The sequence below is a fragment of the Lissotriton helveticus genome, chromosome 1_1, assembly GCF_964261635.1.
Source record: "Lissotriton helveticus chromosome 1_1, aLisHel1.1, whole genome shotgun sequence".
In the NCBI taxonomy this organism is placed as follows: domain Eukaryota; kingdom Metazoa; phylum Chordata; class Amphibia; order Caudata; family Salamandridae; genus Lissotriton; species Lissotriton helveticus.
Window position 1 is genome coordinate 1,943,611,472 of NC_136057.1, and position 13,687 is coordinate 1,943,625,158.

General features: G+C 48.5%; 1 protein-coding gene across 1 annotated transcript in view; it reads right to left on the reverse strand.

The window, feature by feature from the left end:
* Positions 1-4,262: 4,262 nt before the first annotated feature.
* Positions 4,263-13,687, reverse strand: part of AXDND1 (axonemal dynein light chain domain containing 1) — a 532,992-nt gene continuing 523,567 nt past the window's right edge. Inside the window, exon 26 of the mRNA XM_078643748.1 lies at positions 4,263-5,108. Within this exon, the coding sequence (XP_078499874.1) occupies positions 4,999-5,108 (110 nt within the window). The 3' untranslated portion in view covers positions 4,263-4,998. The remainder of the gene's footprint in view (positions 5,109-13,687) is intronic.

A 13,687-nucleotide genomic window follows, 5' to 3' on the forward strand; every position in this document is an offset into this window, starting at 1 on the left:
ATCTCCTACGCCGACGACACCCAGCTGATCCTCTCCCTGACCAACGACCCCGCCGCCGCCAGAGCCAACCTGCACGAAGGGATGAGAGATGTAGCCGAATGGATGACGACCAGCCGCCTGAAACTGAACTCAGACAAGACGGAGGTCCTCATCCTGGGCTCCTCGCCCTCCGCCTGGGACGATTCCTGGTGGCCCCCCGCCCTGGGCACCGCACCCAAACCGACGGACCACGCACGCAACCTGGGCTTCATCCTGGACTCCTCCCTCTCCATGACCAGACAAGTCAACGCCGTCTCCTCGTCATGCTTCAACATCCTGCGCATGCTACGAAAGATCTTCCGGTGGATCCCCACCGAGACGAGGAAGACGGTCACCCAGGCCCTCGTCACCAGCCGACTGGACTACGGCAACGCCCTCTACGCCGGAACCACCGCCAAGCTCCAGAAGAGACTCCAGCGGATCCAGACCGCCTCGGCCAGACTCATCCTCGACATCCCCCGACGCAGCCACATCTCCGGACATCTGAGAGACCTGCACTGGCTCCCCGTCAACAAAAGAATCACCTTCCGTCTCCTCACCCACGCACACAAAGCCCTACACGACCAAGGCCCGAGCTACCTCAACAACCGGATCAACTTCTACACACCCAAGCGCCACCTCAGATCAACCAGCCACGCCCTCGCCGCCGTCCCCCGCATCCGAAGAGCGACAACAGGAGGAAGGTCCTTCTCCTACCTGGCCGCCAAGACCTGGAACTCACTCCCGACCGACCTGCGCCTGACCCAAGACCACCTCTCCTTCAGGAAGAAGCTCAAGACCTGGCTGTTCGAGCAGTAACGGCACCCCCCCCCCCCCCCACCTAGCGCCTTGAGACCCTACGGGTGAGTAGTGCGCTCTATAAATGACTTGATTGATTGATTGATTGATGGCTCTTGTCAACAAAAAATGTGCTGAGGTAGATTTTTATAAATTAATTGATGAACTTGCTCGCAACCCCACCTCCACTGCCACAGCAACTGACCGATACAGTCCTGCAGCCTGGGGATAGCATTTCAATTAGGATTCAGGAGGAATTGTTAGTGAACTATTGCCCATCTTTATAATTTTTTCATGCAGTGAAACACAGCAAGCTACCTTGCTACGCTGCGAGAAAAGAAAAAGGGCAGGAATTTTGCGTCACCCTTGTGCCCCCCTGCATGGTGCAAGGGCAATATAAAAACTTGATAAATCTAGCTCTATGTTTTTAATGCCCAAAAGATTGAGGAGCAGATCTATTAAATGTTTTGCGTCACACTTGCGCCATGCACTTGGGCACAGGGCGACGCAAAACCTAAGATTGAGAATTACCAAGCCCTGCAAGGCCTCCTTGCATGGCCCTGCATGGCTTGGTATATCATGAAGTAATGCACGGCATTGCCTCAGGGAAGGTGTTCCATGGGTGGTATTTGTGGGTGTTCTCACGCATCCATCCTTGGATTCTGGTGCACTCCCAGATTTACCATGAGTGATAGACCTGGTAATTCATCAAAATTCTACACCTTCCTATGGGAGGTGTAACGAGGAGAAATATGTTTATTTCTCCTCGTTTATTCCTCTTTCTACGTGTGCTGCAGAAGCCTCAGAGGATTGTTTTTGTGCAGGAAGGTGCCCCTTCCTTCACAAAAACTATGCCATCTGCAACCCATGGTTTAAGGGTGCCTTTGTTGGCTCTAGGCAGCATACAATTCGCCAGTACAAGTAGAGAACAGAAATGAGCCGTATAATGTTAATATGGCATATTCATGGCCTCTCCCGGTCATGCAACGCAGCCTAGGAAGGTGTCTTGCTGCACTGTGTTTTGTGACATTTTGATAAAGTTGCCCCTGAAATGATAAAACTCAATTTTAAGAGTAAGTATCACCGCTAAAAAGGCATTTTACGTTCAATGTTTATTTGTGAGTCATGGGGCTCCCTTCGACTACCCCATACTACTGTGATATCTTATTTACGAGTGTCATGTTTCCTTTCTATATACTAAATTGCTTAATGTATCCTATGATTGATTCTTGCTGTAAAGCGCTCCGATACCTTCGGGTCTGGCTAGCGCTATACAAAACTCATAATAAATAAAATAAATTGTTCTGGGTTATTGGGCTCTACTGTAGAAGTCTCAGTGATGTTGCTGTTTGCTGATGGAATTGGGTTATCTTCTACGGTTATGCTAGCCAAGATAGGGTACCTTCTTATTACATCCACCTTGTTTGGTTAGAAGCATACGGGTAGTTAAGCTTGTCAGTGCTCAGTAAACTTTAGTGGCTACTATGGCTGTAGATAATCCATTCTCATTGCGTTGGGTAATGCTGATGGGTAGTCAACGGTGGACTATCGAATAATGAACTTAACTGGTTTGTAGGTTCTCTGTGTCTGGACCATTCTTGGAATTGGATTATATATTCTTTCTGATACAGATCATTACTTAACATTGTGTTAACTGGAAATGGTGCAGGTATTGTAATTCCCCCCAAATGGGTGATGTCGAGTTATGGGGCATAGCAGCTGGTGTTGCTCTCCTGGAACAACCATGACAATACCCGGATTCTGATTTGGAGATGTTCTGGACAATTAAGTTGTCTTAGTTTTCCTTAAAATGTAATGGATATACTTGCTAATGGAAGTGCGGCTCTCAGGAAGAGGTAGAATTACGACCTTAACGTGTAGTGTTATAATTTGTGTTCATGGTATCCATTTACCAGTCCTCTTTGAATCTTGCTGTAGTCACTCTCTGTCATGTTTGGGGGATAAGCTTACTGATTGGTGGACTAACTATTGCATGCTGAACGTAGCAGTATGAGGCCACCACCCTGTATTTAAGAACAATCTATATTATTCATGACTTTATGCATGTTGGGTGTAGGGGTAGGCCCTATTATAGTTGATCAAATATTTGTTGGTGGACCTGGCCTTGTCAGAATTTGGCCCATTTTCTGAGTTAGTCTACCAGGATTGTGAAACTAATTCAAGCTTTAACGAACCTCTGTAGGTTTCCTTCACATAACTTAATCATTGTTGTGCCAGTTTTGCAAATGGTGATGTATACCCACAACTTGTCTGCTTCTGTGAGTTTAATGTCCATTGCAACATGAACTGATGCAGTGAAGTTCAGCCTTTGGGTGAGCTTTATTTTCTCAGCTCTCTGAGAATGTTTTGTGGAACAGCAGGTTAGTAATTAGTTTACCATGTATTTATGCTGTAAACGCAGTCTGCAACTAGAAATGGAACAGTTTATGTCAATGACTTGAATCTAACATTGTGCCGTATTGTGACAGTATCCAACGGACTACCATAGAAGTAGAACTCTAACTAGAGTGTGATGAATATAGTGGCACAGTGAGTAAATGCATGGCAGACTGGAATGCAGCCTAAAGTAGTTTACCAGTGGCTGAAATTAAGTATAGCATTCCACCCATCATTTGTTTTGCAGCATATGATGTGCACATATGACATCAACGGAAAGTGGCTTTGCCTCAGCTACCACTAGCAGGAACAGAAAACAAACAAAAAATGTTGCTTCTGGTTGCTTCTCCTTTTGTAATATCTTCCCAGTCTGGTACTGTGCTGCTTGTAGGCAAGGCCTAAGGTTCTAGTGATGTGGTTTCAGTTCTAAGATCTTGACGTTTCAGTTTGCAACCACAGCTTCTCTCTGGCAAAATATTTTATGAGTTAGGAGGCACAATGACTGCCAGGGAAAGGAGTGACAGGTTTGGTGCAAATATAGCAAAGCCGTAGCAAGTCCAGTGGATTTGCACATTCGAAGAGGACATCCTAGTAAACTCGTCCCATGACCTCAGAAAAGGAAAGGGTAATGCATTGAAAACGGTGGTACATGAGGTAATTGACAGAATATGCAGTCCATGGTGGCAAACACCTCATTCTCAAGGAACTCATTTTCACCTTTGGTACTCTATGCTTATTGCCTGTTGGGCACTGGCAATGACATATTACAGATAATACCCACAGGCACATGCTGATGCCACTCCACTTTCCCTGTGTTTTCTGCATTTAGGGCCACTTGATGGAAAATAATCTCATTCTGGGTAACTAGTCTTCAAAAATTCCAACTACATAGCTATTGCTACTAAACACAAAATAATCTGTTATTTCCACCAGCATTGCCTTTAATCTTCTAAAACAAAGTAATGTTCCCTGCTGAGCAGTCTCTTGGGCACAGTTGTGCAATGTAGGCAGGAAGGGCTAGGTCAAAAACAGATTTTCAGGAAATCCACTGATAATATAAATGAGTTTTATTTAGCTTAATTGTACAAAATCGTATTCGATGTGGATAACCTAAGATTGATTGCCTGTTGTTAATGAATTCCAGCTACTCCTCTCCCTGACCTTGATCTGAAAGACTGGGTGAGAAAGACCAACTAATCTCTTATATTTTAGATCTGTTGGTAGTGTGGAGGCAGCCTCCTCTTAATCTTAATCTTGGCCCGTTGAGGGAGTGGGAGACACTGGACAGCATGAGGTTTAGAGTAGACCAGGCTGCCCAACTTACTCTTCTGATATTTGATGGCAAAGGACCCAGTGTATGGCAACTTTCGCTTCCCAATGGTATTGGGTGAAAGGAGCCCAACATCAACCAGGACTGTCGTTGACTTGCATTTGGAAATGTGAGTGGCTGGGAGAGCAGATTGTCCAGTGTATCGGGTGAGGCACTGGAAAAGAAAAATATGGTAGGGATGGACCAAAGAGAAGAAAGAAAGGTTGAGGAAAGAAGGCTAAAGGTCAGGGCTCAGATGGCATTGTGGGTCATCTCTGAAAGAAGACAGCATGAATGGCTGGAGTATGAGGCATTGGAAAAGGCAGCAGAATGAGGAACAGAACATTGAATGCAGGCTACATGAAATCCTGCCATAACTCAAACCTCCTCATGTTATTTCCCAACATAATAGATGACACATTTGGCAAATTATACAGGAATCACACAACTTCCTTGTGTAAATTATTTTCATGTATTCATTGTTTGCTTTTGCTGCCTGACTTTATTCGCTTTCTCTGCCGAGGAGGTGACAGAAGCTGGTTAGTGACATCTTCTCCTCTATCCGAATCCTCTATGAATGGCTTTCCTGAAGTGAAGAAGAAAACAGTGTTATCTTTCCAGTCACAATAACAATTACCCAATAATCAGATGAACACCATAACATTCTGTTTCAAGAATGAGATAGTGCTCTGTGACTCAAACTTCTTCTTTTTTTTATTTTTTATTTTGATTCCACACTTCCAAGACATGATAAACATTTCACAATATTATACTTGCACTGTAACAAATTTACATCATAATTATCTATAACAGACAATGAAATTAACTTAAAGTTACCCCGTGATGAGCTTGATCTTACGCATTAACATTTCCAAATTATATTTGCATTTACTGTTAATCTTATAATACACTAAATACCTCCTTGCCTATTTACATAATGTTACCCTCAGTTATTCATATGGACCAAAAAAGGTTCCCAAATCATAAGACCCAATTTCCGTTTTCCTGCCCCCTTTAACGAATACAAGCTAAATTCCAAGCTAGCTATTCTATATAACTTAGCCCTCCAAACCTCGAATCTTGGAGGTTCAGGGCGTAGCCAATCACCCGCTATACATAAGCAGGCTACAGTCATTGCTACAAATAATAAAAAGTCTATGCTTGTACAAACACCCCCCCTTGGAAACAGCCTGTCCCATCCCTAAGATCATCAAAGCAGGAGTTATGCAAATTGGTCCCCCTAATATGTCAGATAAGAATCGTTCCATATCTAGTATAAACGAGTGCAATTTAACACGCGTAAAAAAAATATGATCTATATCCGCGTTGGATGTAGCGCATCTAAAGCATTTACCATCATAGCGGATACCCCATTTTTTCATCCGCGCGGGTGTATGATATAACCTAAATAAAGTTTTGTAAAATTGCACTTGCAAATTTGCTGACACGAGGACTTTACTAGCTTTCATAATCGCTTCATCCATTGTAATATTTGCTTCGTTTTCACCGAGGATATCCACCCAATATATACCTTATGCTTTTCCAAATCATCATTCTTGGCCGAACTTAAAATTTTATACAACCTGCCAATTCTAGTTTGAACTTTCAAAGCCTCAATCAAAGGGTTAGAAATCAGTTTCCATATATGTTTAACTAAGAAATCCCTAATTTGCAAGAATTTGAAAAACTGTGATTGCGATAGGCCATGAGCCTGTGCTAGCGTAGCAAACTGTTTAATCGCTCCCCTTTGGTCATATAAATCCCCTAATACCTTAATTCCTTTTACCTGCCAGGCCCTAGCCACAGTGTCCCCACAAATAGACGGGAGCAATTTTACCGCATTAAGTGGAGTATAATACGTTAAAGTTCCTAAATTAAATAATTTGCGTACTCTCTTCCATATTTTACTGGCTGCTGCTACCGTCTTGAACCTAGTTCTTTTAAAATAGCTCCATTCTATCTCTCTGAATAAACTCCGATTAGCTTGCATTCCTAGGGTTAAATGATATATAGAGATGCTTGGGCTTAATGTTGTTGTACTATCATCCTCTTCACCTCCCAACAATAGAGTCTGCATCTTTTGCAAAAAACAAACATAATAATATAGCACAAAATCCGGCACTGCTAAACCTCCCCTGTCCTTTGGTAGCGTCATAAACCTCGTAGCTCTTCGCGGCTTTCCGGGGGTCCATATAAACCTAGCACACAAGGCCTGTAACTTCTGAATTTGAGTTGGTAGTATTTCTAGTGGCAGTGATCTAAAGAGGTATATTACCCTTGGCAATACATTAATTTTTAGTACATTTGTTCGACCAATTAGAGTAAAATGCAACCTCCCCCACTTCTCCAAGGACTCTGCTATATTCCTATATAACGAACCCCAGTTAGCCTCCACTACCTCGGACATGGCTGCCCTTATCTTGACTCCCAAATAGGTTGCTTCCACAACTCCTCTAGAATCATTAACTCTCACCGTTTCAGAACAAACCAGCTGCGTTTTTGCAGCATTTAGCTTGTACCCAGACAATTGTCCGAAAGTCTTGGCCAGCCGTCTATCTCTATCAAAGCAGGGGCAGGATCTTCTGAAGTCACCGCAATATCGTCCGCAAAAGCGAAGACTTTATGGGGGATGTTTCGTACCCAAAATGGTTTGATAGCCACACTATTATAAAGCATATAAATAAAAGTATTAATATACAGTGCAAAAAGCAGGGGAGAACAGGGGCACCCCTGTCTTGTGCCTCTGGTGATCTGGACTATTTCTGAAGTTGCGCCCATGGACGATATTCTAGCTATCGGTGCCTCATATAGAACTTGCAATGCCATCATAAATTTCCTGGGAAAGCCCATGTTTTCCATAACTAACCATAAATACTTCCATTCCACACGATCGAACGCTTTTTCAGCGTCAAGCAAAATCAGCCCCAAGCTACGTTTCTCTACCTCGGCTATATCAAACAAAGTGATAACTTTGTTTATATACGCCACCGTTCCCCGACCGGGAATGAAGCCATGTTGATCAGTAGATACTAAACGAGGTAATAACTTTAGATATACGGTTTGCCAAAATTTTAGAGTATATCTTCCCATCGCAGTTTAGGAGTGAGATGGGGTGGTATGACCCCGGGAGATCAGCCTCTTTGCCCTTCTTACTGAAAACAACTATATTAGCCTCGTTCCATGATTTTGGCGCTAACCCAGTTTGAGCAGCCCTAAATGTGTCTAACATTATCTCTTTTAATTCGTCAAAAAACGTTTTGTAGGGGGGGCGTGGCTGACTGCCGAGGAGAATGGTCGTGCTCTAAGGCGGCTCCTCAGCCCGTACGGCCAAACGACCTCTGCACCTCCGCTAGTGCTGTTGCCGGGCCCGGGGTCTACCGATCACCTGTATGTGCCCCCTATGAACCCCCCGGCTGACCGCTGGCGCCTCCTGGCCTGCAGATACCGCCGCGAGCAACTCCCGGCGGACGGGACCCCACGGCCCAAGATGGCGGCCGCCACATAAACAGCTCCCGGGTGTCCTCTACGAGGCAGCTACGGCCTGGCCCTAACCTCCGGTGCTCTCAATTTTGCCGGTCGAGTGTTGGGGGGCATTTCCCCACGGATCCAGCCCAATATCGAGCCGCTGGCTCCCGCAGATGAGGCGCAGGACGACCCTTACCGACCTCCCCCTCCCGCCCGGCACCAACATCTAGGCGAGCCCCCGGCTTGGGCCTAGCGCCGGTGAACTACGACTTGCTGGCAGGGATCTCTCTGGACTCGCCCACGCCGGGACAACTGACCTTGTCTTGTGCCTGACGGCCTATCTCTGGCCCGGATCTACAAGTCCACGACGAAGGCGGACTGCTGCATCGGAGGGGCCAGCTGAGAGTTGAGTTCCCGAGGCCCAGTAAGACGCTTTGCTGCTCCCCCCCCCCCTTTTTTGGCTGCTACACATCACGACTTCGGCAGGCCACTGGTGACTCCGAAACTGTGTGAGGCTTGGTCCCCTTGGAGTCCCACAGATCAACCCACCCGGACGCCTGCTGCTGGCTCACACTCCGCGGTGAGGGAGTCCTCCTGGCTCCCCATTTCTCATCGACATCTTGCTCCACGGGACCACTACCACTCGGACCTTGAGTGCTCCCCTCACCTATCCCAGGGTTGTCAGTGGGGAGCTCCTCTCCCCCCCCCCTCTGCTCTATTCCACCGGGACTGTCTTAGTGCCTCCGTCACCACAACCTCAGGCGGAGACCGTCTCGGAGATGGCCTCCAACAAAGGAAACAGACCCCCCAACCAGAGGCAAATTAATAAACTGTCGTGGGGCTCCAGGGGGGACCCTAGGGATGTTGCCCCAGACGCCACCATCAAGGCGACGACCCCCCCTCCGCAGGGGAGGCCTCCCCCTACCCTGGACGACGTCATGGAGGCAATTGCGGGGGTTCGCTCTTCACTCGAAACCCGTATTGACTCAGTGAACGTGGAGGTAACGCTGCTCTGAGCCGACCTCCGGAAAATGGACTCCAGGGTGAAGGACATCGAGGTTAAGACTCTGGCTCTCGTTGATGACACCTCCACACTGCAGCAGCAAGTGACCCAACTACAGAAGCAGCAACACCAGTTGGAGGTGCTCCTGGATGACTACGAAGGACGCGCCCGGCGCAATAACCTCCGCATCCTTGGTGTTCCCGAGCGACTCGAAGAGCAGGCCGCTGACCTCTTTGTGGAGAAATTGGTCCTCCAACATCTTCAACCAAAGAACCTTTCCAACTACTTCTCCATAGAACGGGCCCACAGAGTTCCAGGGAGCCGCCCAAAAACGGGCGCTCCCCCTCGCCCCATCGTGGCCCGAGTCTTCAACTTCCGCGACCGTGATGTCATCCTCCAAACGGCGCGTGCGGGTCCACCATTGCGAATAGACAATGCACAAATTATGATCTTCCCGGACTTCACTGTGAAAGTGCAGGCCCGTCGACGCAGCTTCCTAGAGGTGAAGAAGGCACTCCGGGCGCAATCCATCAAGAACTCTATGCTATTCCCCGCGAAACTGCGCATTGAGGCGGAGGGTAAGACTTGGTTTTTTGAATCTCCTGCTGATGTTTGGGACTGGCTCGAGGGGTGGCGACAAGTGAACTCCACCCATAACCAGCGCAGGACGTCCTCAGATCGCTCCAGCGAGGTGGTGCCGCCGGAAAGTCAAGACCTATTCACAGACACTGTGCAGGAAGAATAACGCCGGGCAACCTAAGTTGGATTGAACGGTTCGGCCGCTCCTCACCACGTTGGTGCGTTCTCCGCAGTGACAGGCCGACTTTGCTATCAGACGGTGGATGTATATCGGCCAATCCTCCTCAGGAACTCCCTGGCTTGAAGCACGGTCCACCTCCTACCGCGTCCACGTGCTGAGTCCTATGTATCCTTTACAATTTTTCTTCCAGTGTGGGTCGCCATACCCGTTATTACTCGAACTTTCCATATCACTGCTGAACTCTTCCTGCTGGGGAGGCGCGGCACTCTCTCGCTGCTCGCACTGGGGGAAGGTACTCTACCCCCGATATCGCTCCACCGTCAATGTGAAGTGTTGGTTGATTAACCTGTAGTCACCGGAACTAGCTATAGACACTGCTTCCCCTTATCTGGTGGACTATCGAAGGTTATAAGTTAGGCTGGGCGATGCTCTTTGATAGGGTCCCCCTGCTCGCACTACTCACTGTGTGACCCCGGGCACGGGTTCTGCTTCCGACTTAATCACATCAATAACTCCTACCATGTGAATGCTTTTGATGCTATTAGTTGTTTTACTGCACTAGATACCTTCATCCTACTACTGGCCAATGAGGGCACCCTCGGCTCTCCACACTCCTCTTTAATGTTCGGGGGGGCGACAGGCACTCTGCCTAGTTGGGGAGTGGATAGTTCTAAGTCCGCGGGCAGGGACGCAGGGTGGGGGGTTGTTGGGAAGGGAACAGTAAGGTGGGAGGGTTTGGGAGGGGCGGGTAATGTTGGGGAATTGCAGTCGAGACTTCTATGGTCTCTGTTCTTGTTCTTGTTTATTCATTGCAGCAGATTCTGGATCGTGGAGCGCGACACGCAGCGCGCCGCGACTTCACATGCTACCTCTAGCGAATTCTCGCCGTTCGACCCGCCTATATGCCGTCTTCAATCATTGCGGTATGCCTATAGCTCAGGTTTTGACCCTATTGGGCCCCATACAGACTCTACAGTGCCCTACTCCCCCAGACCCTCTGTTTATGGTCAATGTCCTATGCACCACACATCATTAATCCGTGCACAATCTCACTTATTTAGACCACCATGACGCCCCCATCAACAACGTCCCTGACCATAATGACGTGGAACGTTAATGGTCTTGGCAATAAGGTTAAAAGGGGGGTGGTTATGCAATACCTTAAACGCCGCTCTCCGGACCTAGTTCTCCTTCAAGAGACGCACCTCATGGGTAATGCATGCCAGGCATTGAACCGGGGAGGTTATAGATTACTTGTGCATGCCGGTTTCACTTCCGGATCTAGGGGCACCGGTATTCTGGTACGTAGGAGTGTGGCCCTGACATGCACGAAAACACGAGCTGATCCCCTAGGTCGATATGCTGTAGTGGAGGCCACCTGGGAAGGCAAGCCATTAAATGTTATTTCAGTCTACATCCCTCCAGCCTTAGGTACGGCCGCGCTCCAGACCCTACAACACCTAATGCTCGATCTTCCACAAGGTCCTCTGCTTATCGGAGGTGACTTCAATATGACAATGAACGATACGGTCGACAGACACCCCCACTGTCCCTCCCACAAATCCAGTTCAGACTTGTCTACATTTGCTCACAGAATGGGGCTCGAGGACCTCTGGCGCTTGTCCCATCCTCGCACGTCCTACTATACACACTATTCTAACGCTCACAATAGCAGCTCTCGTATAGACTATTTATTCTCACCCACAGCCGATCTTCAGTTCTTCTGGCATCCGGAGGGCCTCCCCAGAGGGATCTCCGACCACTCCCCCCTCACGGTGCAATTCACTCACCACCGTCAGCAGGCACGCGGTCCCATAGTAATCGCGCCCTGGCTTTTAAAAATTCCTGACATACACGATAGCTTGCTTGAACACACTGAATACTACTTCGCCGACAATGTGGGGTCAGTGCCTTCAGCCACAACGATATGGGAAGCGTACAAAGCAATGATTAAGGGTACAGCGCTAGCCCTCAAAAACGGTTATCGCCGCAAACAGAGTGAATAACTGTTACAAATCGAAACAGACCTGTCTAACCTCGAATCCCTACATAACACACGCCCCACAGATGAGCTATCGGCCCGCCTGCAAGCGAAGCAAATGGAATACAGGGCACTAGCTCTTGAAAAGGCGCAAGCCAAACTCCTGAAAACCCGCCACCGTGTTTACGAGCTGGGAGACAGAGCAGGTAAGATGCTCGCATGGCTCGAGAAACGAGAGCAGGGTTCCCGTTGGATCCCAGAATTGACCCTCCCTGACCAATCTACTGTCACGGACCCGGGCGATATAGCGGAGGCCTTTGCCACCCACTTCGAAGGGGTCTATACCGCCAGAGCCCACTATAACGCGGATGAATCCAAATTACTCTTAGCCGAAATGGGGCTCCCCGCTATTTCTGAGACCGAGATGCGGGAGCTCGAGGCCGACCTTACAACGGAGGAAGTTCGTAATGCCTTATTCTCTATTCAATCCGGCAAGGCAATGGGCCCCAATGGTGTCCCTGTCGAGTTCCTGAAAGGTATGGCAGGTGAGATCCTTCCATATCTCAAAGCTATGTTCGAGGACAGCTGCGAAGTAGGCCGCTTGCCACAAGACCAACGATTGGCTTCGATCGTGGTTATCCGCAAGCCCAATAAACCGGCTGCAGAATGCAGCTCTTATCGACCTATCTCGCTCATTAACGCTGAAGTAAAAGTCCTTGCCAAGCTCCTTGCCACTAGACTCATGACGGTTCTCCCCGCCTTGATACACGAAGACCAGTCGGGCTTCCTGCCGGGTCGCAACACTGCGCTCAATCTCCGCCGTGTCCATAATGTCATGAGCAGGATGCCGTACCTCCGTGAAGACGCAGCTATCCTTTCCCTCGACGCAACACTTGCCTTCGATTCTATCGAATGGTCCTACCTCTTCGAAGTTCTCCTTCGTTTCGGCTTTGGGCCCAAATTCATACGGTGGGTCAGGTTACTCTACACTGATCTCTGGGGACAGGTCTATGTTAACGGACATACGTCCAGGCGTTTCCCCCTTCATAGAGGTACAAGACAGGGGTGTCCGCTGTCCCCCCTGTTATTCACCCTCACTCTGGAGCCCCTGGCCCACTGGATTAGAACCGATAATTCCATTTGTGGCCTCCGATGGAATGCTGACACAGTCGATAAGATTTCACTGTACGCAGACGACATCCTAGTGTATCTTTCCTCCCCCAAATCCTCCCTTAACAGCCTGCTACACGTGATAACCAACTTTGGCAAATACTCGGGCTTCTCCATTAATTGGTCGAAATCAGTGCTATATGTTCTTCATGGCCCACCTCCACCTCTCACGCGAGGCTACTCAATCGAAATTGCCCTTGACGGCTTTAAGTATTTGGGGATTTTCGTTACACCGGACCCCCACCTGTTCCATGTTCGTAACCTCAAAGGCCCACTGCAGAAACTCCATACAGACGTCTCACACTGGAGATCACTCCCCCTTTCTCTACCTGGCAGAGCTGCCCTATTTAAAATGCTTGCACTTCCCCGGTTCCTCTATGCCCTACAAAACTGTCCGTTCACCATATCAGACTCCTACTTTAACTTAATCGAAGGAGACCTTCGCCTCCTTCTATGGGACGGCGGCTCCCCCCGTATTGCCCTCATCTCTCTCACGCAGGGATGGTATGACGGGGGCATCGCCCTCCCGAATGTCCGTCTCTATTATTGGGCAACCCAACTGGTCGCCGCCAATTCGTGGATCTACGGCACGCCCACAAACCCTGCCTTCCATTTGGAGAAATACCAGACGAGCTGTGGCGGATACCTCGAAGCTCTCTACGGTAAACACTCCCGTACTCGTTATATTGGCCCAATGTTCCACACACTGTCCATATGGAGCCGCGCCAACAAGAGACTCGGATGGGCCAACACCCTCACATTGTCCACCCCCCTTTGGACCTCGTA